Genomic DNA, 27,740 nt, shown 5'->3' on the forward strand with positions numbered 1-27,740 from the left:
ACCTATGACCTGTGTGCTCCCATTTCAAGATGTCCCTCCTTTTTAGGTCAAGCCAATGTATAATCTCCATATATTGATTTATGACTTTGCTTGTCACCCGCCTTTAAAAACCATTACCTGGGCTGGGCATGGTGGCTCATGCCTGTAATCCCAGCACTTTGAGGGGCCAAGGTGGGCAGATCACTTGAGGTCAGGAGTTTGAGACCAGCCTGGCCAACATGGTGAAACCCTGACTCTACTAAAAATACAAAAATTAGACAGGTGTTGTGCCAGGCACCTGTAATCCCAGCTGCTTGGGAGGCTGAGGCATGAGAATCACTTGAACTGCACTCTAGCCTGGGCAACAGAGCAAGACACTGTCTCAAAACAAACAAAACAAACACTGTCTCAAAACAAACAAACAAAAAATCCTTACCTGTAAGCCATCTGGGAGTTCAGGCATGAGCTGCCCAGTTCTCTTTGTTTGGCGTCTTGCAATAAATGCCTCACTTTCTCTTTCTGCTATCAGTATTTGGCTTTGCTGAAAATTTAAACATGTTTTTGCATCAAAAGACACTTATCAACAGAGTAGAAAGGCAGCTCATAGAGTGGGAGAAAATGTATACAAATCATATATCTGATAAGGGACTAATAGCCAGAATATATGGTCGAGAACAGTGGCTCACACCTGTAATCCCAGCACTTTGGGAGGCTGAGGCAGGTGGATCACTTGAGCCCAGGAGTTTGAGACCAACCTGGGCAACGTGGCAAAACCCTGTCTCTACTAAAAAACACAAAAGCTAGGCAGGTGTGGTGCCTTGTGCCTGTAGTCCCAGCTACCCAGGAGGCTGAGGTAGGAGGATTGCTTGAGCCTGGGAGGCAGAGTATGCAGTGAGCCAAGATGGTGCCATTGTACTCCAGCCTGGGCAACAGAGCAAGACCCTGTCTCAGAAAAAAATATATATATGCAGAATATATAATACTATAACTATTACTCAACAACAAAAGAAACAGCCCAATTCAAAAATGGGCAGAGGACCTAAGTAGACATTTCTCCAAAGATATGCAAATGGTCAGTAAGCATACAAAAGCATGCTCGTCACTAATCAATGGGGAACTACAGATGAAAACTACAAGATACCACCTCATACTCATTCGGATGACTATTATTTACAAACAAACAGAAAGTAACATGTTTTGAGGCTGTGGCAAAATTGGAACCTTTGTTTATTACTCTTCGTGGGAATATGAAATGGCACAGCCGCTCTGGATAACAGCATGGTGGCTCCTCAAAAAATTAAAAACAAAATCATTATATGATCATATGATTTCACTTCTGGGTATATCCCCAAAAGAATTGAAAGCAGGGTCTTAGAGATATTTGTACATCCATGTTCATAGCAGCATTATTTACAATAACTAAAACCTAGAAGCAACTGAAGTATCCATCTAGGGAAGAGTAGATAAGCAAAATATGTTATATACATACAGTGTAATATTAGCCTTAAAAAGGAAGGAAATTCTGACATATTCTACAGCATCAATGAACCTTAAGGACATTATGCTAAGTGAAATAAGCCAGTCACAAAAAGCCAGGCGCAGTGGCTCACACCTATAATCCCATACTTTGGGATACTGAGACAAGAGGATCACTTGAGGCCAGCAGTTTGAGATCAGCCAGGACAACACAGCGAGACCCTGCCCCCCGACCCAAAAAAAAAAAAAAAAAAAAAAGACAAATACTCTGTAATTCCATTTACATGAGATACTTAAAGTTGTAAAATTATACAGACAGAAAGTGGAATGATCGTTGCCAGGGGCTAGGAGGAAGGGAAAATGAGAGTTATGTGTTTCAGATTTGGAAGATGAAAAGAGTTCTGGACATGGATGGTGGTGATGGTTGTACAATATGAATGTATTTAATACCACTCAACTATACACATAAAAATCGTTAAGTTGGTAAATTTTATGCTCTGTGTATTTACCAGGGGAGAAACATAGAAAAAAAATAACTGTTGGCTGTTTGGTCTCACTCCCTCCGTCTTTACTCTGTAACCCATCTTCTGTTTGAGAGGCCACTTCAGTAATACAGATTATATAAGGAAGTAAAGAGATATACAGGTGAAAGAGGAAGAAGTAAAAAAAGTGACCTAAGTTTTTTTATCTAAAGATTTTTAAAGATGAGGTTTGGGACACAGGAGGAACAGATTGTATTGCTAATTGAGTGATTGCTGTCTGGTCTTTGAATATGAGGTGTCTCAAGGATTTCTGTGAGGAGAAGAATGGGTATCTTGCCTGCAATCTGAGACATCAGAACTTCCAGAGACATGAGTTAGCACTAGGGACATAGTTTTGGATGTAATCTTCGTTGAGCTCATTGCTGAGGCTGTAGTTATGCATTCAGTTGACCTGGAGAAAATAGTGTCAAAAGAAGGGACTGAACAGGGTTGAGAGAGAAAGTTGATGACTAAAAGAAGGAGATGTATTGGCAGAACATCTTGAGAAGGAGCAAATGGGATTGAAAGTATTACCCTACTTGTAGAGAGTCTTTTTTCAGGAAAGACATATTATTTCTAGATAAAGCGATTGGCTTTCAAAATTTTGAGGAAGGAAAGGTGTGCTTCCCATATTACTGCTGCAACAATATAGCTATTTGTTTCCATTTACATGAGTTTTTCTTGAGTTATTATTTACTACGAGTGACTCATAGTTAATAATGAAGATAGTTCAAAGATAATTTTAAAACATTGCATTGTAGGTCCTTTCTTAAAAATATTTTCTAATGATCATAACACGCCTTGCTGAACTGGAATGGAGAAAATTAAAAATCTTCATACTAGAGTTCTTTGTTCAAGCTTTTTTTTTTTTTTTTTTTTTTTTTTTTTGAGACAGGGTCTTACTCTGTCACCAGTGGTATGATCACAGTTCACTGCAGCCTTGACCTCCCTGGCTCAAGCGATCCTCCCACCTCAGCTTCTGGAGTAGCTGGGACCACAGGTGTGCACCACCTTGCCTGGCTAATTTTCATTTTTTTTGTAGAAACAGGATCTCCCTATGTTGCCCAGGCTGGTCTCAAACTCCTGGACTCAAGTGATCCTCCCATCTCGGCTTCCCAAAGTGTTGGGATTATAGCCCTGAGCTACCGTACCTGGCCTGTTGAAACTTTCAAAGTTGCGATAGATTTATCAGCGCAGTGTTTGTTAGAATGCTTCGCAAATATTTATTTGTTAAAATACAATGCCAACCTATTTTAATTTCCTTAAAAGTAAGTGAGAAAAGTATACTTGGGAAAATAAAGTTGCTTAAATAGGTTTTCTCAACTGCCAGAAAAAGGTACTGCCACAGCATGTTTCTGCCTGTAGGTAGGTGTGGCTCCACTTTGTGTATGCATTAGGTTTGTCAGTGAAAATCTAGGTAGTTTGCTTGGTTGCTGAAATAAATCAGTGGTTAGTTTGTACACAGACCCTGTCTGCATAATTGCAACTGAATAGCTTTACCCACTTATTGAAAGAATGGTTCTCTGTTTGGGATGATCAGAACTCATTTTATATTCAATCTTTGGATAAAAATGTGATTGTTCATTTTTGTAGATGTCATTTGTTAAAGATTCTAGCAGTAACAAGGAAAATGGGAGGAGGGAAATATTATTTCTTGACTAGAAAAAGATATTGTGAGTATATTGAACAAGAGGATCATTTTGAGTATTTCTAGTATATACTTTCACTTCTCAGTTTGTTATTGGTGTTTTAAAAACTTGTGATGAATTTAGAGTGAATGGGAGCAAGATGGACTAAACTTCAGAGAATATTATTTTAGCTCACAGTGCAGATCTACATCACCTATACTTTAGATATCTTTTAATTAAATTTTTATAGATTAAAAATCAAATATTACTGAAATACTGATATATGTATGCATATCAGGTTTTTTAGGGTAATAAATTTGCTCAACTTGGACTTAAGTTTTTGTGAAGAATTCTTATAAGTGTTGATTTCTCTCTAATTAGCTATGTGGAACAAACATAATTTCCTAAAAAGAAGTAAGCTAGTAATAACTTTGATTTTATATTTCTCCTTAAATGACAAACCAATTTTACTACCAGAACTCATTTCAAAAGTATTTCTGGGCTATTTGTATGACTAGCTCATTTTGTGAAATAATAAAATACATAAAAATAGTAAGGCTCAGTAACTTGTCCAAATAAGGTATTTTTGAGGATAGTACACATGCAAATTATTACTTCATATCACATTTTAAAAGGGCTTATAGGTTTGAAAGTTTTCATATAGTAGGGGTGTTCTGTCTATAGGAAATGTAGTAAGTTGATTATAGCAAGAATTTTAATTCCTTTCTCAAAAGGGGAACTGTCAGTGTCTTCTATTCTTTTAAAAAATCTTAACTGCCAGGATAAAGAAGCAAAGCAAGTTTTTACGGACGGTAGTAGGAAACATTTGCCTCACTATCCAAATAATTATGTGTACTCATTCTAAGTTTGGTCATTTTTTTAAAAATATAAGTCAGTTGAGTTGAGTAATAATGCACAAATTTGAGACTTGTTGTATACTTTATTATAATAGCAACAATGTTTACAAAATAAAATCATTTTGTAATGATTTCTGTATTGATACAGTGGCAAATAAAACAAGAACATGAACTATTTTTTTCTCTTTTTCTTATCCATACATGTAAACTCTTTTTAGAGAAGCTTAATAAAGAAGTAGTACACACTTGACCAAAGAAAGGGGACATTTATTTTTTACTATGAGATTTTGCATCTAATAAAATTGCTTGTATTTTCTTACAGTGTTGTTCATATGGAACCAGAACTTGTTATGTATAAATATAATGGGATGAGAATTTACATGTTTATTAGAAGTTTTCTCATATTTATAGGCCAGTATATTTAAAATGTGTATATTCAGAAATTGGAAACATTTAAACTGTCAAAGAGTAGATAATAGGTTAACTAAATGATGGTATTACTCTGAGAGACTATAATACATACAATAAAGACATGCTTTGAAAGTATATATATTAATATGGAAAAATGAATAATAAGTTATAAAACAACATATGTGGAAAAAATGTGAACTTATGTAAATATATACTTGAAGTACTGCAAAGTACAGAATCTCTGAGTGATAGGACTTGTCTTTAATCTGTATTTTTATAAAATTTCTATATTTTGAATATTTATATGTAAAGACTCATATTGTTTTAGCTCTATAAAATTGATCTGTAGAGGTATTTTTCATCTATAAAAGTAATAAAGTCCAGTAAAAAATAATATATATACAATGCTATATTATTGTATGATTTTCTTAGGTGTGATTTTCTTATTATTGTATGACTTTCTTCTCTTGTGCTCTTCTAAGTTATATAAATTCTCCAGCACCTGAGAACCAAAACAGACAAAACCAAAACCAAAGACATTGGAAAAAAAACTCCAAATTACTATAGAGTACAATTCCTCATGCATATATATTCCAAAATCATTAACCAAATACTAGCATATGGAATTCATCAATCTATAAAAAGGACAATATATTACAAATGACTGGGGTTTATCTAATAAGAAATGGAATGTTCATGGACTGAAAGATTGAATGTTGTTAAGATGTCAGTTCTTCCCAAGATTGATTTACAGTTTCAGTGTAATCCTAATCAAAATCATAGCAGGGTTTTTTGTTGTTGTTGAAATCAACAAACAGATTCTAAAATTTATATAGAAAAGCAGAGGAATTAGAATAGCCAAACAATTTTGGAAACAAAAAAAAGTTGGAAGAATTGAAGTACTGATTTCAAGACTTACCATAAAGCCACAGGAATCAACACAGGGTGGTATTGGTGAAAGACTAGACACATAGATGAATGTGACAGGATCTGAATCCAGAAATAGACCTTACACATACTTAATTTTTGAGAAAGGTACAAAGGCATTTCAATGGTGCTGGAACAATTGTGCATCTGTATATAATTTTAAAAGAACATCTACTTGGATTCTGCACTATGTACAACCAAAAATTAACTCAAAATAGATTATAGACTAAATGTAAAACGTAAAATTACTGAACTTGCAGAAGAAAACAGATTAAGATCTTTTTTATTCAGGAGTCAAAAAGTATGGTTCATGAAAGAAAAAAATTGGTAAATTGTTCTTTGAAATTAAAAAGATCTGCTCTTAGGAAAAACTATTAAGATAATGGAAATGAAAGCATGGATTGGGAGAATATATTTGCAAAGCATACATCTGATAAAGGGCTGTCAATCCAGAATATATTAATATGTAGAACTCTCACATCTCAATAATAAGAAAATGAACAATTTAAAAAAAAAAGACGCAAAAGATTTGAATAGACACTTAACCAAAGAAAATACAGGGTGGGGCCAGGCACAGTGGTTTATGCATGCAATCCCAACTACATGGGAGGCTTAGGCGGGAGGATCAATTGAGCCCGGGAATTTAAGGTTGCAGTGAGCTATGATCATGCCACTGCGCTCAAGCCTGGGCAACAGAGTGAGATTTTGTCTCTTAAAGAAACAAACAAACAAAAAACCCACGATGGCAAGTAAACACATCAAAAGATGTTCAACATTATTAGTTATTAGAGAAATGTAAATTGAAATCGTAATGAAACAATACTACATACCTATTTGAATGGCTAAAGTAAGAAATAAAATTTCAAGTCCAGGAAATAATGTAGAAAAACTGGGTCTTCATATATGGCTGGTGTGAATGCAAAATGGTACAGCAACATTGAAAAACTAATAGTTTCTTATAAAATTAAGCATTCCATTATACAACCCAAAAATATCATTCCTAGTAATTAACCTAAAATAAATAATATGTCCACACAAAAACTCGTATGCAAATATTTATTAGCACTCCAAACTAGAAACAACTCCAACTGTCCTTTAATTGGTGAATTGAATAAACATTATGGTAATTTATACAATTGAATACTATTCACCAATAAAAAAGGAATGAGCTCCTCAAATGGCTATATACTTAACCATTTCATTTACACAACATGCTGGAAAAGGCAAAACTGTAGGAGCAGATTTGAAATCATTATTACCTGGGAGGTAGTAGAAAGGATTGACAACCAAGGGGAATTAGAGAACTTTTTGGAGTGATGGTAGTACTGGAAGTTTGGTTGTCAGATTCATTAGAACTGTATACTTAAAATGGGTGAATTTTTTGGTATGTATGTACTTCTCAAAACTGATTTAAGCTGACGATCTTTTTTAAAAAATTAATATAGAAAGAAAAGAATTCAAGTTAGCATTCTTCATCACTTAGTAAAATGAATGATTCAGGCAAAGATCATGAGTGGATGCCAAAACCATGAGGTAAAGTGTTACTGTGCTACAGTACATTAACATGGCCTCCATAGATTATTGTAGCCGTTGTAATTTGAAGAGATCTGGGTCACCACCTTAAGCAAGTTATCAAATTCAGCATTGCTGACAAGGCAAGAACTGGACAGTATGTGCCTCCTGACTTGGAGTAATATGAAGTACACAACAGTAGCAGCATCACCTATGAATTATTCTGATCCAAAAAATATTTAAACTGGATATAGTTAAGCCTGTAAACCTAACTTCCACTTTACAGGAAATAAAGCAATGAGTTAAATTACAGCATGAGAAAATGGACAAATCCAGAATGTAGGATATTCTCTAAAATGACTTGCTTGTTACTTTCAAAAAATATTCATGTAATAGGGGATAAAACATAAATAGCTGAAAAGAGAGATAACAGATATACAGTACTTGAATACAGATTGATCCTGATTTGGGGAGGAAAAAACAGCTCTGAAAGCTGTCTTGGAGCAGTTGAAATTTCAATATAAACTGACTACATTCAGTGACATTAAGGAGTTATCTTTCATTTTTCTTAGGTGTGGTAACAGTATTGTGGTTAAGCACGAGAAAGTCTTTATTGCTAGGATATGATGAGTATTAAGAAGTGAAGTGTCTTGATATCCATAAGTTATTTTACCTGTACCCATACACACAAAAAGCAAAAAGGTAAGAAGATGTTAATAGTTGTCTCTGGGAGTGTGTATATGTATGCATTAGTATTATTGTTTTCACTGTTTTCTGCAAGTTTGACATTTCTCATAATAGAAGGGAATGCTTTTAGAGCTAAGTTGAGAGAAATAGTGTTTATTGAAGATGGCCTTATTATATGTAGTGCATTCCTGTAGATCCTATGACTATCAGGGATCTGTACCTACATTGTACACCTAAGAATAACTGTACTGCGCTCTGTTTTGGCATTATAACACTGGCCTACATTGAGAACCAGGATAGAAAACAGTTCTGTGAAATGCTTTGTGTTGTAAGGACATTTTTGCGAGCATCGCTTACTGTATCACATGGTATAGGAAAGATGAAACTTTGCACTTCGGTAACAAGAATACTTGTGCTGCTTCTGAGAAACTGGATTTTTGGCATGTTACAGACGATGAGTTATGTTTTACTGGGTGCTAGAAAGCTCAGATTTCATTTGTGGCCCATCTCTAACAAGTGCACTTTCCAGCTGCACTCCTGACTGCTTTGTAATTTCCCTCCTGCCCTTACTTTTCTCTCATTCTGATTCCCTCCTCTATTTTTTGGTTGTGTTTTGTAAGATACTTTATGTCCAACAATGTTCTAGCCATATTTAAAGGAATTTAAATAATGTAGTTTATGATTTGAAACTCACAGGCTAAATAAAGCCAGGTGCTGTGGCTCACACCTGTAATCCAAGCACCTTGGGAGGCCAAGGTGGGCGGATCACTTGAGGTCAGGAGTTCGAGACCAGCCTGGCCAACATGGCGAAACCCTGTCTCTACTAAAAATACAAAAATTAGTTGGGCATGGTGGCGTGTGCCTGTAATCCTAGCTACTCAGGAGCCTGAGGTAGGAGAATCACTTGAACCTGGGAGACAGAGGTTGCAGTGAGCCAAGATCATGCCACTGCACTCCAGCCTGGGCAACAGAGTGAGACTCCGACTCAAAAAAAAAAAAAAAAAGAGAAAGCAGCAGCCTAAAAGTCAGATTTTCACGTTATTGTTATTAGTCACGTGAGTTGTTGCCCCCAAATCCAGGGATCTTTTATCCTCTAGCCAAATTTAGAATAAGGGACTCTTTCCAGCAAATTTCAAAGTACATACTTTTAAATATGATTAAATAAGATATAAAAGTTTCTATTTCTGGAGTAACATTGTTACAGCAGTAGTAGCATAAAATACCTTATTTTAGGAGAAGAGTACTGCAGGGAAAAGAACAAAGCCAGTTTATGGAAATAGATTTTTAGCATTGGAATTGGCATTGGCATTTTTCTTTGAGAATTTCATTTTTTTAATTCTGTTTTTGTTTGTTTTTTGTTTTCAGTTAAGAGGAGTAAATAGGCCTTTGTTTTACCTTTGGCAATTCTGAAAGAATTATATACAAAAAAACCTAAGGAAAAATTATTTTAGTTGCTTTTGAATGGTATTCAAATTTCTTTTCACCTACCGTAGTATCTTCCTTCTGTTAAATGATACTTTATATCTTATAAAATATTTTTCAGCATCAGCATGTTGATACAGATATAATATTTACAATTTGCTCTTGCTACCTTCTTGGGAGTTGAAGTCCTTTCTCGCCCAGCTTCTTTTTTTTGTTTTTTGTTTTTTTTTGAGAAGGAGTTTCGCTCTTGTTGCCCAGGCTGGAGTGCAATGGCACGATCTCAGCTCACTGAAACCTCCAAATCCCAGGTTCAAAGGATTCTCCTGCCTCTGCCTCCAGCGTAGCTAGGATTACAGGCATGCGCCAGCACCCCGGCTAATTTTGTACTTTTAGTAGAGACGGGGTTTCTCCATGTTGGTCAGGCGGTTCTTGAACTCCCGATCTCAGGTGATCTGCCTGCCTCGGCCTCCCAAAGTGCTGGGATTACAGGTGTGGGCCACCGCACCCGGCCCTTTCTCACCCAACTTCTGTATGGCATTACTGTGTTAAAGATATATTGTTTGACAACAAATAGAATGCTTAAAGCAGCAATAACAACACTGACTCTTGTTGTATGTTGTATGGGCCGGGCGCAGTGGCTCACGCCTATAATCCCAGCACTTTGGGAGGCCAAGGCAAGTGGATCACTTGAGGCCAGGAGTTCGAGACCTGCCTGGCCAAATGGCGAAACCCCATCTCTACTAAAAATACAAAAATTAGCTGGCATGCTGGTGCACGCCTGTAATCCCAGCTGCTGAGGAGGCCGAGACAGGAGGATTGCATGAATCCAGGAGGCAGAGGTTGCAGTGAGCTAAGATTGCCCCACTGCACACCAGTCTGGGCAACAGAGCGAGACTCTGTCTCAAAAAAAAAAAAAAAAAAAAGTTGTAGGAATAATGGCAAAGACATTTTTAAGACGTTATATATATATTAAGTAGGCATGTTTTTTGATGTTCCTTAAGTTTATTCTAACTTTGAAAAGTATTCATTTGATAAGTAAGGGTTTCTTCTTTCACTGATTCCTAAGTTCAGTGGACTCTTCCACTGAAGATTTTTTTTTTCTTCACAAATCTGGAAAGTAGCTTGTTGAACAAACTAAATGACCTTTATAGGCTTTTGTATTTATAAAACTTTTGATTTTATATTTGGACAGACTTAAGTTTTAACCTTAATTACCTATGATCTTCTACCATGAGGGATACACTAAAAGTAATTGCCAAAATAGGGTTAATTGTAAATATAAATGTGAATAAGGTTAGATTGTCATTTCCTTTCCCCCAGGCAGAAGGATTCCTAGAACTAGGATTAACTTTCTTTGTTCACATCTCTGGAATTCACTTCTGTTTTGCCAAAGAATGGTAAGACAGGTATATACTTTTCTTTCTTCTGCACCTATTTTTAAGTGAAAAGTACTATTCTTTCTCATTCTTACTCTCATTAATTTCTTAACACATAAAAATCAAGTTTAATTTGATAGTAGTGCCTGTTAGTCATGTGAACCCTGTACAACATATCTATTTATACTGCTTCACACATCACTCACAGGACAAGTTCCCACAAAGACCTGTTTTGTTCTACTGTTGATCCACCCTAAAGAAACCAGTTTCCAAACTGTGCACAGCTTTGTAAATCAAGATGAACTGGTCAGAAATTGGATACAGAAACAAACAAGGAACCAAAGAATGCTTCCTAGTTAACAAGCAGAATGTGTTATATACAATAAAATTGCAGGTAGTAAAATGTCTGTGTTCTAAGAATATTCCAATTAGGAAGTTAATATCACATTCATATTGAAGTCATAGTTCAAAGTCATTCAGTTAAGGAAATATAAGTAATGCTTAGTAAGATGTTCTAGACAACAGAGAAGACAAATGATGAATGTGAACTTTGATTCTGCATTTCTTAGCTAGCTTTGTCCATGATAACTATTAATAAGTACAAAGGTTGAGAGGACGAAGAGTTTGGTGTGTAGGCACAGATTTCCTTCTTTCTGGCAACAGTTAGGGGCCTAGAGTAAGCAGGGGATATAGTATCATGCAGAACTGGGACTCTCTCCATCTATGTCCAGAAGGAAGGAGTGCACCCATACACAATTTGTAAGTAACAGAATGTATTTCTCATCACAAAGTTAAACATAATATATTCACACTTCCTGATGGTGAAGATTCCTTGAAGAAAGAGAAAAATTAAATAAAATGAAATATATTCACAGCTTAATTTATGGTTTTTCACAATATTTCTAAAATATTTTCTCATTGAATAAATGTTTTATCAAATATTTTATCTTTTTGTTTAGAACTTTCAAGAATATCAAGCGCTGTTCAAAAATTGTTTCTTTCAGATGATCTGATGTAAACATTGTGCTTTTAACTTAATATCTAATAGCCTCCCAAAGAATCTGCATACTTGTGGTGCATTTCTTTCTCCCCTTGAGAAATTTTAAAAGAAAACAAAAGAAGCAAAGAAAATTTTAAATGTCTTCTGCTCATTATTCCAACAATAGGCAAAGACCAAGCTTCCACAACCAAAACAAACTAGAGAATTCTCAGAGTACTCAGTGAAAATATATAGTCTGTGTCCTGAATCAAATGAGTATGTTACAAAAATATAAAACTATTAGAGAAAATACATGACACATTTAAATTTTTCCTATCTTCCTTCTTTCCCAACACATTTTGAAAAGAAAATTACAATAAAAAAACTTTTCCTTATAAAGCCCTTTCTCCACTACAGATATTTACATACGAATACATATTATTTAAGTTTGAAGAAACCAAGTTAGTAGGGGGAACTTTTCTAAAACTTTTTTAACATGAGAATTCAAAAGCATAAAATTGAAAAATGAAATGCCTTTTTGCTTCCAGCTGCTTCTCCCTGGCACCCCTTCCTCAAATTTCAGTCTCTGTTGCCTTCAACAAACTGACAATTCAGGACAGCCCAATTTCTCAGTTTAATTCCAACTCACGGGGAGGATTTGAATTGTTGAAATGATAGTCTTCAAATATGAGCAAGGTTTTCTTTTCTATTATTATGTTTTTATTGAGATATAACTTACGTACTATGAAATACACATATCTTAACTGTGCAGTTTTGAGTTTTGACACATATATACATCAGAATCAATGGGAAGGTTAAAAATTTTCTAGATGAGGGCCAGGCCCCAGTGGCTCATGCCTGTAATCCCAGCACTTTGTGAGGCTGAGGCGGGTGAATCATATGAGCTCAGGAGTTCAAAACCACCCTGGGCAACATGGTGAAACCCTGTCTCTACTAAAATACAAAAAATTAGCTGGGCACGGTGGCACGCGCCTGTAATCCCAGCTACTCAGGAGGCTGAGGCAGGAGAATTGCTTGAGCCCTGGGAGGTAGAGGTTGCAGTGAGCCAAAATTGTGCCACTGCATTCTAGCCTGGGCGACAGAGTGAGACTCTGTCTCAAAAAAAAAAACAAAAAAAGAAAAAAGAACCATTGCCTTTGTAAAAAAAAATAACAAATTGAGTAATATACATAAAAATATATAATATATCATAAATTGTTATGCAGATTAAGGTTCAGTTATATTTTAAAACTTACATCTCATACACTCTTTTATGGGATTTGCAATGCTGGCTCACACTTGAAATTCTCAATTTGTCTTTCTGTTTGTTTTAAAGAAAATTAATGCAAAACTTCATGATGGAGTATGTCAGCGCTGTAAAGAAGTTCTTGAGTGGCGTGTAAAATACAGCAAATACAAACCATTATCAAAACCTAAAAAATGGTGAGTTAAGATTCTTCATTACCTTACTTGGTGGTATATGTATCATAGTTTATTATTTCATTTCCTGATTTTCAAAATTGTGTCCAAATAAATGTTAAAGTAAATAATGAAAAAATTCCATTCTCCCCTGTAGAATTTCATCTTGTGTGCTGAATCTTGGTTTGTAAAGGCAGACAGATTTAAAAAGTTAAATTCATCATTTCCTGCCCCATTCTTTCATAAATATGCATCATTTTTATAGAACTTTATTCATGAAAGGTGGGTTAGGGCTGAGAAGGGAGTATTTGTTTTCTACAATTCTGTATCCCACTGATAAGGTAATACTATGCACCATAAATTATAAATTCTTAAAACGGATCAGACCTTTAGACCTTTTAATTCAACTCATGGAGATTACAGAAATGGCTGAGGTTAAATATTAGAAGTGAATCACTAGAATGATAACTTATTATTTCTTTGGGAATAGAGGTCTAAATGAAAAGATACTAGATTTTGTTTCTGATCCTGCCATCCCTAAATCCTTTTTTTTTTTTCTTTCTTTCTTTTTTGAGATGGAGTTTTGCTCTTGTCACCCAGCCTAGAGTGCACTGATGCAATTTCAGCTCACTGCAACCTCTGGCTCCCAGGTTTAAGCGATTCTCCTGCCTCGGCCTCCCGAGTAACTGGCATTACAGGCGCCCGCCACCATGCCTGGCTAATTTTTTTGTATTTTTAGTAGAGACGGGGTTTTGCCATGTTGGCCAGGCTGGCCTCAAACTCCTGACCTCAGGTGATCCGCCCGCCTAGGCCTCCCAAAGTGCTGGGATTACAGGCATGAACCACCGCGCCCAGACTTAACTCTTGTGTAATTCTGGGGTTCTCTTATATCAGCCTTCTGTGCATCCTCTACAGCTCCCTGACATCCTTCAGCTCAGCTGTGTAAGGACAATATTGGAGAGTAATTACTGCATGAAAGAAAAAAGTGATTATCTTAAATAAAAATTAGCATTGTTCCTTTTACATTATAAGATTTAATTTGGTAATCTATATAGTAGCTATTTAGACTATATTTGCTCTCTGTTGCCTTATTTTTCTGACTATTCAATAGTTTCATCATCTTTGAATGCATTCCTTCTTCCTTTATGGGAAAAAGTTTTGCTTACAGTTTAGAAAATCAGTCTAAATAATAGATACAATATGACCTTTGTTTATATCTACTAAAAAATTATGTCAGCCTTTTGCAAATCTGAAACTTAAGATATAAAATAATTTGTTTACTTCAAAATATTTAAACACTGAAAGGCAAAAGTGTTAAGGAAGGATAAACTAACTTAAGCTTTTTAGATTTTTTTTTCTGTACCCCGTTTTGGAGCAGTCTAGTGTTTATTACAGGTATAGTTGACTCCCCTTTTATTTTATTTATTTATTTATTTATTTATTTATTTATTTTTGAGATAGGGTCTCACTGTGTCACCTAGGCTGCAGTGCAGTGACATAATCTTAGATCACTGCAACCTCCGCCTCCCAGGTTCAAGCAATTCTCCTACCTCAGCCTCCTGAGTAGCTGGGACTACAGGTACATACCACCATGCCTGGCTAATTTTTGTATTTTTTTGGTAGAAACAAGATTTCACTGTGCTGGCCAGGCCGGTCTCGAACTCCTGACCTGAAGTGATCCACCCACCTCAGCCTCCCAAAGTGCTGGGATTACAGGCGTGAGCCACGCCCCCCCCTTTTAAATAGTTTTACCAGCTTCTTGCTCCTTTTAGTCTTTTCTTCCTGTTCTCTAGCATTTCCTCCCAAAAGAAAACACTCTTAAACAAGTCTGATGAGTTTTATGCTTAGTGGCCCAAATTAGCAGTAAGGAAATTTGGCAACTATTTGCATTACCCAATTTTAGATTTCCATGAATGAATTGTGTTCTCTGCTAGAGTAATTAGATGTTGATTGCAAAATAAATCATGTAGTTTTAGTTAATAGGCCTCATACAAGATTTGTAGCTTTCTGAATATTTTCAACAAGTTTTTATTCCTATAAAGGTATTTTAAGATTTCATGATCCATCTCCATTTTCTCTTTATAGTGTTGTTTCCTAAAAGAATTTGAAGTGTAGGCAATAAACAACATTTATGTAGTCATAGCATTTTAATAGATTAGTGCTGTGTAACAAAGGAAATGATTTAAAAACATTCCTGCCTTATCCATCATCAGTACTTAAATCTCTTACCTTTAATATGTGCTAAATCCTATATGTTTATCTTCATTTTAAATGTGTCAGTGTGTAAAAAAGATCACATCAGTTATTGTAAATTTTCCAGATGCTATATTTTGCTGTAGAACTTCTGAACTTATGTATTTTGTTTTCTCGCGACAGAGCAAGACTCCATCTCCAAAAAAAAGAAACTGCTAGTTAAAACAAGATCTTGTAGAGGAGGAAAAAAGTCCTTTCCTTCTACCAGTCTAAGTTCTCACCCTTGGCTCTCTAACAAAAACCAGATTAAGAAGAGAAAAATATACAGATTTATTTAATGTAAGCTTTTTGTGACACCAAAGCCTTCATAAGGAAACAAAGACCCAAAGAAACGGGTAAACCTGTGTGGTTTTATGCTAGGTTTGATGGGAGTGGAAAATCATGGGAAAAATGTGATAGGGGACAAAAACAAAGGGCTAAGCATAGTAAACTAAATGACCTAAGGGTAGTAAACTAAACAGCAGGGCTTGTTCATTCAGATTCCTCTTACTGTTCCTCTGTTTTTAGAGATAAGCATGGTCCTTTCCTCTAGGTTATAGGAAGGGCACCTCTCATATTAGGGTCTTACGGCCTACTTCAGGGGTGGATCAGAGAGTCCTTCCTACATTTGCTGTTTGTCACATTTCTTCAGCTCAAAATACTCAGTATGCCAAAGCGCCATATTTTGGGGTAGCATGTTCTGAATCCCATCAGTCTAAACATATTACTTAGGAGGTTACTTGCCTGGCCTAGAACATCATGTATTTCAGAAGGTCCTGAACACATGGCACATTAGACATATTGGAAAGCCTAGCTTTCAAACTCCAATCCAGGATTGAGAGTGTTATAGAAAGTAAAACTCACTTATATTCATTCACTTCACTTTCTCTGCGTATTAAGACTTGACCAACATTGTAAGGGATTTGAATCCATTGCTTATGCTGATGGTAGCATTACTTAAAATGTTTAATGTTTTGTTCAAGCTAATCACTTATGAATTAAATTTGTCATTTGTTAGGGTTTGTATATGAATTTTACTGGATATACCTTTTGTCTTTGTTTTTTTTTGAGGCAGAGTCTCACCCTGTTGCCCAGGCTAGAATGCAATGGTACGGTCTCGGCTCACTGCAGCCTCCGCCTCCTGGGTTCAAGCGATTCTTCTGCCTCAGCCTCTGGAGTAGCTGGGACTACAGGCACACACATGCCACTGTGCCCGGCTAATTTTTGTATTTTTAGTAGAGACAGAGTTTCACCATGTTGGCCAGGCTGATCTTGAACTCTTGACCTCGTGATCCACCTGCCTCGGCTTCCCAAAGTGCTGGAATTATAGGCATGAGTCACCACACCCAGCCTTGGATATATCTTTTGTATAAAGATTTATTTTTCTGGCATGCTGAGTATTTCCATCAGTTAAAATGTTGAATATTGTTTCATGTGTCTATCTATTGCCACAAATTGTGTAACTAAATGATGTAGATAAAGAAAAGTTCTGCACAACATAAAATACAGGGTATGGTGGGGCTTTTTATAAGTGACATTTCTTTTAGAAGTAATAATATCCTGGATACTGGGAAAATTAAAACTTTTTCTCCCATTTGGTTATCTTGTGAATCACCAAAAACCGCGCGTTAATTAGCAAATTTCCATTTGTTCATGGGATCCGATGCCAAAAGTTAAATCAAAGAAAAAGAGTTTGACCTATAAACTCTTCAGACTTACCTGTTTCAACCATGGGAAACAAAAATTATACTGCGTTCGTAGCTGACAGAATATTTCATGTTTCTCTTTTTCTTTTTTCAGTGAGGTGACATGCTGCAGTATTTTTATAAACATGTTCTTTATGGAATTTTCTCTCAGTTACTGAATACAATCCTGGATCATCTCCAGAGACTTTTTAGAAAAGAATAAATGTCCTAACTTAAGTTGGAAGAGAGATGAATTGAAAATTATGTATGTACTGAAGGAGGATAGGATGATGGCTATGAAAGATGAGGGGATAAAAAGCATCTCACTTATCAGCGATATATAAACAGTGTGACAGTGGTACTGTCCTTTGATGTAATGAGATAAATATCTCTGACTACTCAAAGCTTTAGGTCTTTATAGAAATAAAGTGATAAGCTCATAAAGATAAAGCACCAAGACCAGCCACCACCCTTAATTAGAAGTCAGCACAATCTGTACCAAGATCCCCCTACCCATTTCTTAAAGAGGCCAGTACCTACTACTCCCTGCGGGAGGGCTGCAATGGTGCTGTCAATATCTCCCTTGACACAGAATGGCATAAGCATTGTTAGACTTGAAAAAGAGGGTTCAGACTTTAAGATTATTCATATATATAAGAATTAGGGTTCAGGAAAAGTCTAAATCGTTTTTGTATAAAGTTTTATTTTTCAAGTGCCTTGTTTTTTACTTTTGAAAAAGAACCCCAAAATAAATGAAAACCATTCATTACCATTCCTAGTCAATCCCAAGTCATTCATGAACACTGTAAATAATCTCGATATGGAGCTGAATTGTTGGAGAAACAAGAGATCTTATAAATATAAAACAATCCCAGTCAGTAATGCCTATGAAAAAAATAAACGTAAAAATATATTAAATAATTTGTATAAATCTTAAGGAAGGAATCTTGATATTTTTATACTTAAAAGTCATTATAGACATTTATATATTTTTCAAGGTACTAGAAATATAAATGTTTAAAAGATTTTGTCCCTTTCCTCAAGCAGTGCAAGGCCAGATGAAATTAGTTCTTTTCTTTATTCTGGGCTCAGAGGGATTATACTTCTTACCAAGACAAAAGTAAAGAAGATGGAGGTAAGATTCAAATGCAAATTGATTGGATTCCCAAGCCTTGTTTTCCTTTTCTCTCAGTGATTTCTCAGCATTGTATTATTCAATTCAAAAAGTCCTTTTCTCCTCTTCACCTGGACCTAATGCTTCATTAATTTTTACAAATATCACCTATCTTGTTTATGGACATTGTCTGCTGTTGAGTACCACATATCCTGCTGAGGACCACCCTGCTTTTATTTATTTATTTATTTATTCATTCTATTTTTTGAGACGGAGTCTCGCTCTGTCGCCCAGGCTGGAGTGCAGTGGCACGATGTCAGCTCACTGCAAGCTCCGCCTCCTGGGTTCACACCATTCTCCTGCCTCAGCCTCCCCAGTAGCTGGGACTACAGATGCCCACCACCACACCCGGCTAATTTTTTTTGTATTTTTAGTAGAGACTGGGTTTCACTGTGTTAGCCAGGATGGTCTGGATCTCGTGACCTCGTGATCCACCCACCTCAGCCTCCCAAAGTGCTGGGATTACAGGCATGAGCCACTGTGCCTGGCCCAGCCTGCTTTTATTTTTTAATACATATACCTGTGGAAAGATACTTGGATTTTGCTTTCAGGCCCTGAAATGCCTATGCTGGTACCTAGAAACCTTTTTTGACTTTTATTTCAGGTAACCAAGCAACCTTTTCTCCTATTAATTTAGAAATGTGGCAGACGAATACCCCCATTTATGTGAGAATCTCGAGCCTGCTTTTATCTACCTATTAAAAAAAAAAAATCACCAGCATTATAATGTTAGCCAATGTTTAACCTTGCCATAGTAGCAGAAAAGAAAAGAGAAGCTGGTATAAAACAGCACAGTCCTCAAACAGATTGGGGTCTGAGCTTGGAACTGGACCTGTGAATTCTTTACATCTGTGGTTCTCAGTTAAGGAGGTGGCTTGAGGATGGAGTTTGTCCCCAGGAAGGGTGCTACTGACACATAGTGTAAAGAGACCAGGGATGCTGCTAAACATCCCACCGTTCACAGGACAGCCCGCCACAATAAAGAAATACCCAGCTCAACATGTCAAGAGTGTCTTGGTTGAGAAGCCTTGCTCTGTACCGAATAGATAGATACTCACAAAGCCAAGGCACTGAAACATCCTGTATCTTAGTTCAGTGGTTTTCAAACTTTTCAGCTGTCAAGTTCTTTAATAAAACGCTTATCCAGGAGTCCCATGAATACAACAGGCTAAAACAGAACTGCCCTAAATGGGGAGAAGGGAGCCCAGACCTTACAAGCTGTGTGATAAATGTTCACTGAAAGAAGATTTCGTCATAAAAATATTTCAAGTGAAGGAGGAAAAAGCTAATATAACCTGCCTTGGAACCAGCATTACTCTAGAGATGTCTGGCCTGAGTTTCATGTCATGAGGATGCTTTATTCCTTAAAAAACTGTTTCCTTTTCATTAAATATTTTAATTGAACAGAGTCACTCTTCTGGCCCTCACATCCAGGTGTTTAACCCCTCCAGATTTATTGCCTCTCAACTTTTATTCCCACTGATTGCCCAAGTGTACCCCTTACCTATTCATACTTCATTGCATTGAATAAGTAAATTCTCCTCTTTTAAATTGATTATTGCATCTCATCTCACCTCTACTCAGATACCTCTGTGGCTTCAGAGTTGACTAAACCAGTGGTTTAAAAAAAAGTGGGGGAGGGAGGCAGGCACAGTCGCTCACACCTGTAATCCCAGCACTTTGAGAAGCTAAGGCAGGAGGATCACTTGATTCTAGGAGTTTGAGACTAGCCTGGGCAACATAGCAAGACCTCATATCTACAAATAATTTTAAAAATTAGCCAGGCATGCTGACGCGCACCTGTGGTCCTAGCTGCTGGGGAGACTGAGGCAGGAGACTGAGGCTGGAAGATCACTTGAGCCTGGGCAGTCAAGGCAGCAGTGAGCTGTGATCACACCACTGCACTCTGGCCTGGGTGACAGAGCAAGACCCCAGCTTGGAAAAAAAAAAAGCGTATTTTACATATGTTGAGTCAAGGGCTCCAGTGGTGATGGGTGGGACTCTAGCAGCAGGAGGCTAAGAGAGCTTTGTCACCAGAGAAGTTCTGCTTTTATATGTCTACTATAATGTGAGAGTTGGCTGGGGGGATTGGTTGGTCGGGGGGAGGGGGTCCTCTAGACTGTAGGGAAAAAGATGTTACTGTTTGGGAGAAAATGAGATGGGGGGCTGAGATGTTGCCAAATAGGTTATGTTACAGTACAGGGGTCCCAATCCAGACCCCAAGAGAGGGTTCTTGGATCTAATGAAAGCAAGTTTATTAAGAAAGTAGAAGAATAAAAGAACGGCTACTCCATAGACAGAGCAGAGCCAAGGGCTGCTGGTTGCCCATTTTTATGGTTATTTCTTGATGATATGCTAAACAAGGGGTGGATTATTCATGTCTTTCCTTTTTAGACCATGTAGGGTAGTTTCCTGACATTGCCATGGCATTTGTAAACTGTAATGGTGGTGGTGGGAGTGTAGCGGTGAGGACAACCAGAGGACATTCTAGTGGCCATCTTGGTTTTGGTGGGTTTTAGCCAGCTTCTTTACTGCAACCTGTTTTATCAGCAAGGTCTTTATGACCTGTATTTTGTGCCGACCTCCTATCTTATTCTGTGACTTAGAATGTCTTAATAACCATCTGGGAATGCAGCCCAGTAGGTCTCAGCTTCATTTTACCCAGCTCCTATTCAAGGTGGAGTTGCTCTGGTTCACACACCTCTGACAGTTATGCCACCATAAGGCTGCCTTCCTAACCATGTGCTTGCTCCCTCTTTGCTACAAAGCTTTCTTGTAACTAAATTAGCCAAACCAAGACGTTAAAGATAATATTTTATTAACCAACCCCTTTCCTTTTTTTAGCCTCTATTTTTAAAGGGAAGAATTTCTATACCCCTAAAATGTTGCTTAATAGAGTATCACTGTCCTCATTTTTCAATGAAGACAAATGTATGCTATATGCAGTGATCAGTACAAAGTGAGTCCTTGATCTCCATGCAATCTGAATTTGTAGCATCTGAATGGAGACCTATGATTTGAATGGCTAATTTTTATAGTCCGTATGTTTTAACCACTTTGACTTGCCTCCATTTTGATATATTTGTAGTCATTGAAAAGGAAAAATAAATGGATACAAATCCATTTAGTTTACAAATAAATACATTTGTAGTCAAGGAAAAAATAAAAGGATTTTTTAGTGCATTACTATGAAAGAATTTTTACATGTTTTTTCTTCTTTAAAGAATATGTTTATTTCAGGACATCTGAACATTATATGCCTTATTGTAGAATCTTCTAATAAAACAACTGTTTACATGCTAATAAGCATTGGGTATCACAATTGGTAATAGGAAGGGGAATGCAAAAGCTTTTTTTTTTTTTTTTTTTTTTTTTTTTGAGACAGAATTTCGCTCTTGTTGCCCAGGCTGGAGTGTAATGGTGCGATCTTGGCTCGCCACAACCTCCACCTCCCAGGTTCAACTGATTCTCCTGCCTCAGCCTCCCAAGCAGCTGGGATTACAGGCATGCACCACCACGCTCAGCTAATTTTGTATTTTTAGTAGAGACGGGGTTTCTTCATGTTGGTCAGGCTGGTCTCAAACTCCCGACCTCAGGTGATCTGCCCGCCTCAGCCTCCCAGAGTGCTGGAATTACAGGTGTGAACCACTGCACCCGGCCCACAAAAGCTTTATATTTTATAATACAGTTTTAGCGTCCCAAATTCCAAATCCAAAATGTCCTAAAATCTGAAACTTTTTGAGTGCCAACATAATGCTCAAAGGCTATGTTTACAGGAGCATTTCAGATTTCAGATTTTTGGATTTGGAATGCTCAACTCTTAGTATTAGCAAATATTTCAAAACCTGGGGGAAAAAAAAATCTGAACACTTCTCACCCGAAATATTTTAGATAAGGGATTCTCAGTCTATACTAGGGTCATAGCCAGAGAAGAGTCTTTGACTTGCTGATATTTTCTAAAGAGAAATAGCTAAAAAGAAATGAACAAAGTTAAGTGCCTTCATGATAGAATATATGACAAGAAGAAACAGTATAGAATGTAAAAGGTCTTGGTTAAAATTGAGTGTTTAATTTGTGTGTTTATTCCCTGAAGACTGACTTTTTTTTTTTTTAAGTAGACACAAGGTTTCACCATGTTGGCCAGGCTGGACTCAAACTCCTGACCTCTGCCAACCTTGGCCTCCCAAAGTGCTGGGATTACAGTCATGAGCTACAGCACCGGCCAAGACTGACTTTCTATAGTTTTATGTTTACCACTTAAACTAACATAGCAATGTGATTATTTATCCAGTTGATAGATTATCAAGCCCCTTCACATCCTGCCCCAAATTTCACCCATTATTTTTGTTATTAATTTAGGGTATCAGACTAAGTGGAAATAGAAGATGAAGTTCATATCAGTTGTATTCATTACATTTTAAAGATCTATTGGCTAAGAGAGAAGAATTGGTATTTTTAAGCATTGAGTTAAATTTTGCACCAAACTCCAGGTGAAATCTCAGTCAATTTCATTGAAATAAGTAATTATTAAATATCATATTACTCAGTGAAAAACTGATTACTTACTGCTGCAAAGAGCATAATAAATTAGGAAGGAAAATTTGTTCTAAAATACAACAGGAGAAAGATATTAAATGATTAAAACTTCATTGTTAGCCTGTTCCTCTCTTTAGATGAGTGTGTACCTATGTGTAGTTTATTTGAAAAATCAGGTAAGTTTGTGATGGCGGAGGTTATTAAGATGAAGATAGTCAAAACATAAATGCTATTTTCCAGAATCCAAGCACAATTAAAAGGTAGTAAATACTTCAACAGTAGTCCAGGTCTTTTCTTTCTCCTTCCTCCCCATTCCTCATAAACACGGTAAAGATCTACTATAAATAGCTGAGAAAACCCCTGAAGTTGTGTATGTTTTTCCCACCATGAGCCATGATACAGCATCACTTCCACAAATAAGGATTAGGAATGGCATTGCAGAGAATATGTCTTAGATCAATAAAATCCTTATTAGTAAGAATTGGGATGTAGAAGTAGCTTTGGTATTATAGAACCTTTACTGGTATTTTGGAAGTGCAGTCTTTGTACTATTTAAGGTCTGAATGATGTATCCTTTCTAGTGGAATTTTAAGTGTAAAAGGTTGAAACCAGAACACTTAAGTCCCTTAAAACTAGAAATCATATTCTGTTGGTGGGAATTTTGAGAATTATTGCTGGAATTCTTCAGAGAATGTTCAGGAAGCTGGTGTTGTTTGGGGAAATAGGGTAAATGGAAAGGAAAAGATCCCAAGTACTTCAAGCTGGCCTGTCTAAGGAGGTAATTGAAGGTAATTAATATATATATATATATATATATATATATATATATATATATAATTTTTTTTTTTTTTTTGAGACGGAGTTTCGCTCTTGTTGCCCAGATTGGAGTGCAATGGCATGATCTCTGCTCACCGCAACCTCTGCCTCCTGGGTTCAAGCCATTCTCCCGCCTCAGCCTCCCGAGTAGCTGGGAATGCAGGCATGCGCCACCACGACCGGCTAATTTTGTATTTTTAGTAGAGACGGGGTTTCTACATGTTGGTCAGGCTGGTCTCGAACTCTTGACCTCAGGTGATCCGCCCGCCTCAGCCTCCCAAAGTGCTGGGATTACAGGCGTGAGCTACCGCGCCCGGCCGGTAATTAAAATATTTTACCCTCAAAATATATTTCTTTGATGTATTTTGAAATGGCTGCCACTTCACCATCCTGACAAAAGTGGCCTTGCAAAGCTGTCTTAAGTAGGGAAAATTTGTATCCGTATAGAATCTCCATTAATGCAGTCATACCCCCTCCCCTTTCTCTTTCTTTCCCCAGATCCAGGAGAGACTGAGAGCAGGACACCTTTAAAAGTCTCTCTGAGGGAGGCTCCTCTACATAACCAGGCCACTTTTGCTGGCCAAACCTCTTCCCTGCTCTGCTTTACCAGAATCTAAGCCCCCATTCTTTCTATAACCTCAAGATATTATATAAGTTTCTGAAACTATTGAGAACTTGGATCTTCATTCTGAAGGCTCCTGTGTATGCACATTAAGTAAATTTATAGCCTTTTCTCCTATTAGTCAATCCACCTCTTGTCAATTATTTTTAACAAAACTTTAAGGGGCCAAGGGCCAATGGCTGCCACATCATATATATTATATATTTTAACCCCAGAATTTGAATTCAGAGTGGACAAATAAGATATTTATTTTAAATTTAACATTTTCTTCTTTTTTTTTTTCTTTTTTGGGACAGAGTTTTGCTCTTATTGCCCAGGCTGGAGTACAATGGCACGATCTCGGCTCACTGCAACCTCTGTCTCCCAGGTTCAAATGATTCTCCTGCCTCAGCCTCCCGAGTAGCTGGGATTACAGGCACGCACCACCATGCCTGGCTAATTTTGCATTTTTAGTAGAGACGGGGTTTCTCCATGTTGGTCAGGCGGGTCTCAAACTCCCGACCTCAGATGATCCGCCTGCCTCAGCCTCCCAAAGTGCTGGGATTACAGGCGTGAGCCACCGTGTCCGGCCAAAGTTAACATTTTCAAACCTCTGTCACATGTGTTGGATTCTAATAACAACCCTGTAGAGGTAGCAAGAACAGATAAGGAGGTAGCCTTAGAAAAATTAGGTGTCTTACTCTGTAAGCTAGTAAACAGTATATTCAAAACTAGCATCTAGATTTTTTTTAAAGTTTCATAATCTATTTCTGGCTTTTATTTTAATGTCAGATCCCTAACTTAAGTAGAGTTTTCCTTTATAGAACGAAAATAATACCTGTTAGAACACCTTGTCTTGTGTAACCAGGTCTGCTGTAACCTGCAAGAACCAAGAATCTGGACTGGATGTGAAAGATAATTTACTATAATTCACATGTTGTATTAAGAACAAAATTGTCTCTAGGAACAGTCCATGGTTATATTGTGGAATGATATTCCAATCAGAGCTCTTAATTTCTGAGCAAAAGCAAGATTGTTAAAGATGACAGATAGGAAACTGGGTTCAATTTGCAATTATTTTAAATAGCATCCTCAATGTACAAGACACTGTGTTGTATGTCAAAAGAAGATAGCAAATGAATCTGTGACGCCCAGGAATTTACCATCTATTTGAAGAGAGAGACTCCACAGATAATTCTGGGCAGTTTGCAAAAAGTGCTACGTGTGAGTAAAAGGAGAAAGAGATGCAGAGGACACAAGGTAAGGCTGCAGAAAAATGAAATGAAACCCAGAGAGATAGGTCTAGAAAAAACTTAAAGGTAGAAGAGTGGTATGAATAATCACAGTGCTAGGAAACCCTGTGAGGAGGGACCAGGGAATGGAGGGAAAATGAACAAGAATCCTGTTGACTTTCATAGACAATACAGATAATCCCGGGCTGTCTTTATATGTCCTGTTTTTTTGTTCCACATAAATTATCATTTCTTCATTCATTTGCTCTTGTTACTTTTTCTTTTTTCTCATTGCATAACTTTTGGTGATCCATGAACAGTAATCAAAGTTGCCTATCAAAAGGAGGTTTCAGTCTATTTTGAGTATACATTAAATGAAAAGAAAACTAAACTTGGAAAGTTGGCTTAGGGTCTGGATTTCTAGTTTTTAAAAACTGGGTTATTATTTTTGTTCTTTTATCAAACAAAAGTAAACAGTTACATTTTACAGGTCTTTTTTGTATGTTTTTGTTTTTTGAGACAGAGTCTCTGTCACCCAGGCTGGAGTGCAGTGCGGCAATCTCAGCTTACTGCAACCTCTGCCTCAGCCTCCTGAGTAGCTGGGATTTCAGGCGCCCGCCACCATGCCTGGCTAATTTTTGTATTTTTAGTAGAGATGGGGTTTCATCATGTTGGCCAGGCTGGTCTCGAACTCCTAACCTCAAGTGATCTGCCACAAAGTGCTGGGATTACAGGCGCAAGCCACCACACCCGGCCATATTCTACATATCTATCTGTTCCTTCATGTTTACCAGTGTGTGGCAATACACATTGGCCGTTTTTCAGTTCCAATTTTTTTTTTTTTTTTTTTGAGACGGAGTTTTGCTCTTTTTGCCCAAGTTGGAGAAAAGTGACACGATCTCGGCTCACCACAACTTCTGCCTCCCGGGATCAAGTGATTCTCCTGCCTCAGCCTCCCAAGTAGCTGGGATTACAGGCATGCGCCACCACGCCCGGCTATTTTTGTATTTTCAGTAGAGACGGGATTTCTCCATGTTGGTCAGGCTGGTCTCAAACTCCCAACCTCAGGTGATCCGCCCACCTCGGTCTCCCAGAGTGCTGGGATTTACAGGTGTGAGCCACCACGCCTGGCCTCCAGCATTTCTTATAACAGGCTGAGGCTCTGAACGTTAATTAGTGATTTGAAAATTGTGTCACCACAGTCAGGCACAGTGGCTCACACCTGTTATCCCAGCACTTTGGGAGGCCAAGGCGGGTGGATCACAGGGTCAGAAGTTCGAGACCAGCCTGGCCAACATAAGTGAAACCCTGTCTCCACTAAAAATACAAAAATTAGCCGGGCATAGTGGCATGCACCTGTAGTCCCAGCTACCAGGGAGGCTAAGGCAGGAGAATCGCTTGAACCTGGGAGGCTGAGGTTGTGGTGAGCTGAGATCGCGCCACTGCACTCTAGCCTGGGCAACAAAGTAAGACTCCGCCTCAAAAAAAAAAAAAAAATTGTGTCACCACATTCCAAGAGTATTAAAATGTTCTAAAGTGGAGTTTTAGTCATTGATAGCTCTTTGTATCACATTATAGTATAAAATAACTGTAAACTGTGGCTGTATTGTCGTTTGTTGCCCACAACCATGGTCTTACTGTCTTTAAAGGTGAAAGCAGTAGAGAGCTTTTATTACTTCCTTCAGTGCCTCTCCAGTTCATGAGGACTCCAGTTCATGCTTTGATTTAAAATTGCCTGCCCTAAATATTGATAATTTTTATTTTTTATTTTTCATAAACTACACTTGGTCAGAGGTAAATATTTTGTACCCATTATGAATTATTGGCTATAAACCCAGTACTTTGGGAGGCCGAGGCTGGAGGATGCCTTGAGCCCAAAAGTGCTAGACCAACTTGGGCAACATAGTGAGACCCTGTCACTACAAAAAATAGAAAAAATTAGCTAGGCGTGGTGACGTGCTCCTGTAGTTCCAAGCTATTCTGGAGACTGAAGTGCGAGGATTGCTTAAGCCTGGGAAGTTGAGGCTTCAATGAGCTGTGATTGCACTATGTACTCCAGCCTGGGCGACAGAGTGAGACCCTGTCTCAAAAAATAAAATTAAGAATTACTGTAATCTACTTGTCTACTGCATTAAGACAAGGTAGTATATATAGCCTCTTCATTTACTTTCAAACTTGTAATCTAGGGACACAAGGAAGTGAATTGTGTAATAGGTTCTTATACTTGAGATACTTAGAATTTGGGGATATTGTTTCCTTAAAAGCATTCT

The 27,740-nt window shown here is 37.4% G+C and overlaps 1 protein-coding gene across 9 annotated transcripts in view; it reads left to right on the forward strand.

Moving 5' to 3' along the window:
- The window catches only part of C13H9orf85 (chromosome 13 C9orf85 homolog), a 74,005-nt gene that overhangs the window by 22,598 nt on the left and 23,667 nt on the right, over positions 1-27,740 (forward strand). For 5 of the 9 annotated variants that reach the window (XR_008668487.2, XM_031014757.3, XM_055350788.2 and 2 more), the window contains exon 2: positions 13,112-13,218. Coding sequence is in view for 7 of the 9 variants with exons in the window: in XM_031014757.3 (XP_030870617.1) it covers positions 13,112-13,218 (107 nt within the window). In the remaining 2 variants the exon portion in view is untranslated. Of the gene's footprint in view, positions 1-13,111; positions 13,219-15,570; positions 18,247-27,740 lie in introns of those variants that run through there. The other 4 variants (XR_008668490.2, XM_055350786.2, XM_063696453.1 and 1 more) reach the window with 4 other exon arrangements.

This window comes from Gorilla gorilla, chromosome 13 (genome assembly GCF_029281585.2).
Source record: "Gorilla gorilla gorilla isolate KB3781 chromosome 13, NHGRI_mGorGor1-v2.1_pri, whole genome shotgun sequence".
NCBI lineage: Eukaryota > Metazoa > Chordata > Mammalia > Primates > Hominidae > Gorilla > Gorilla gorilla.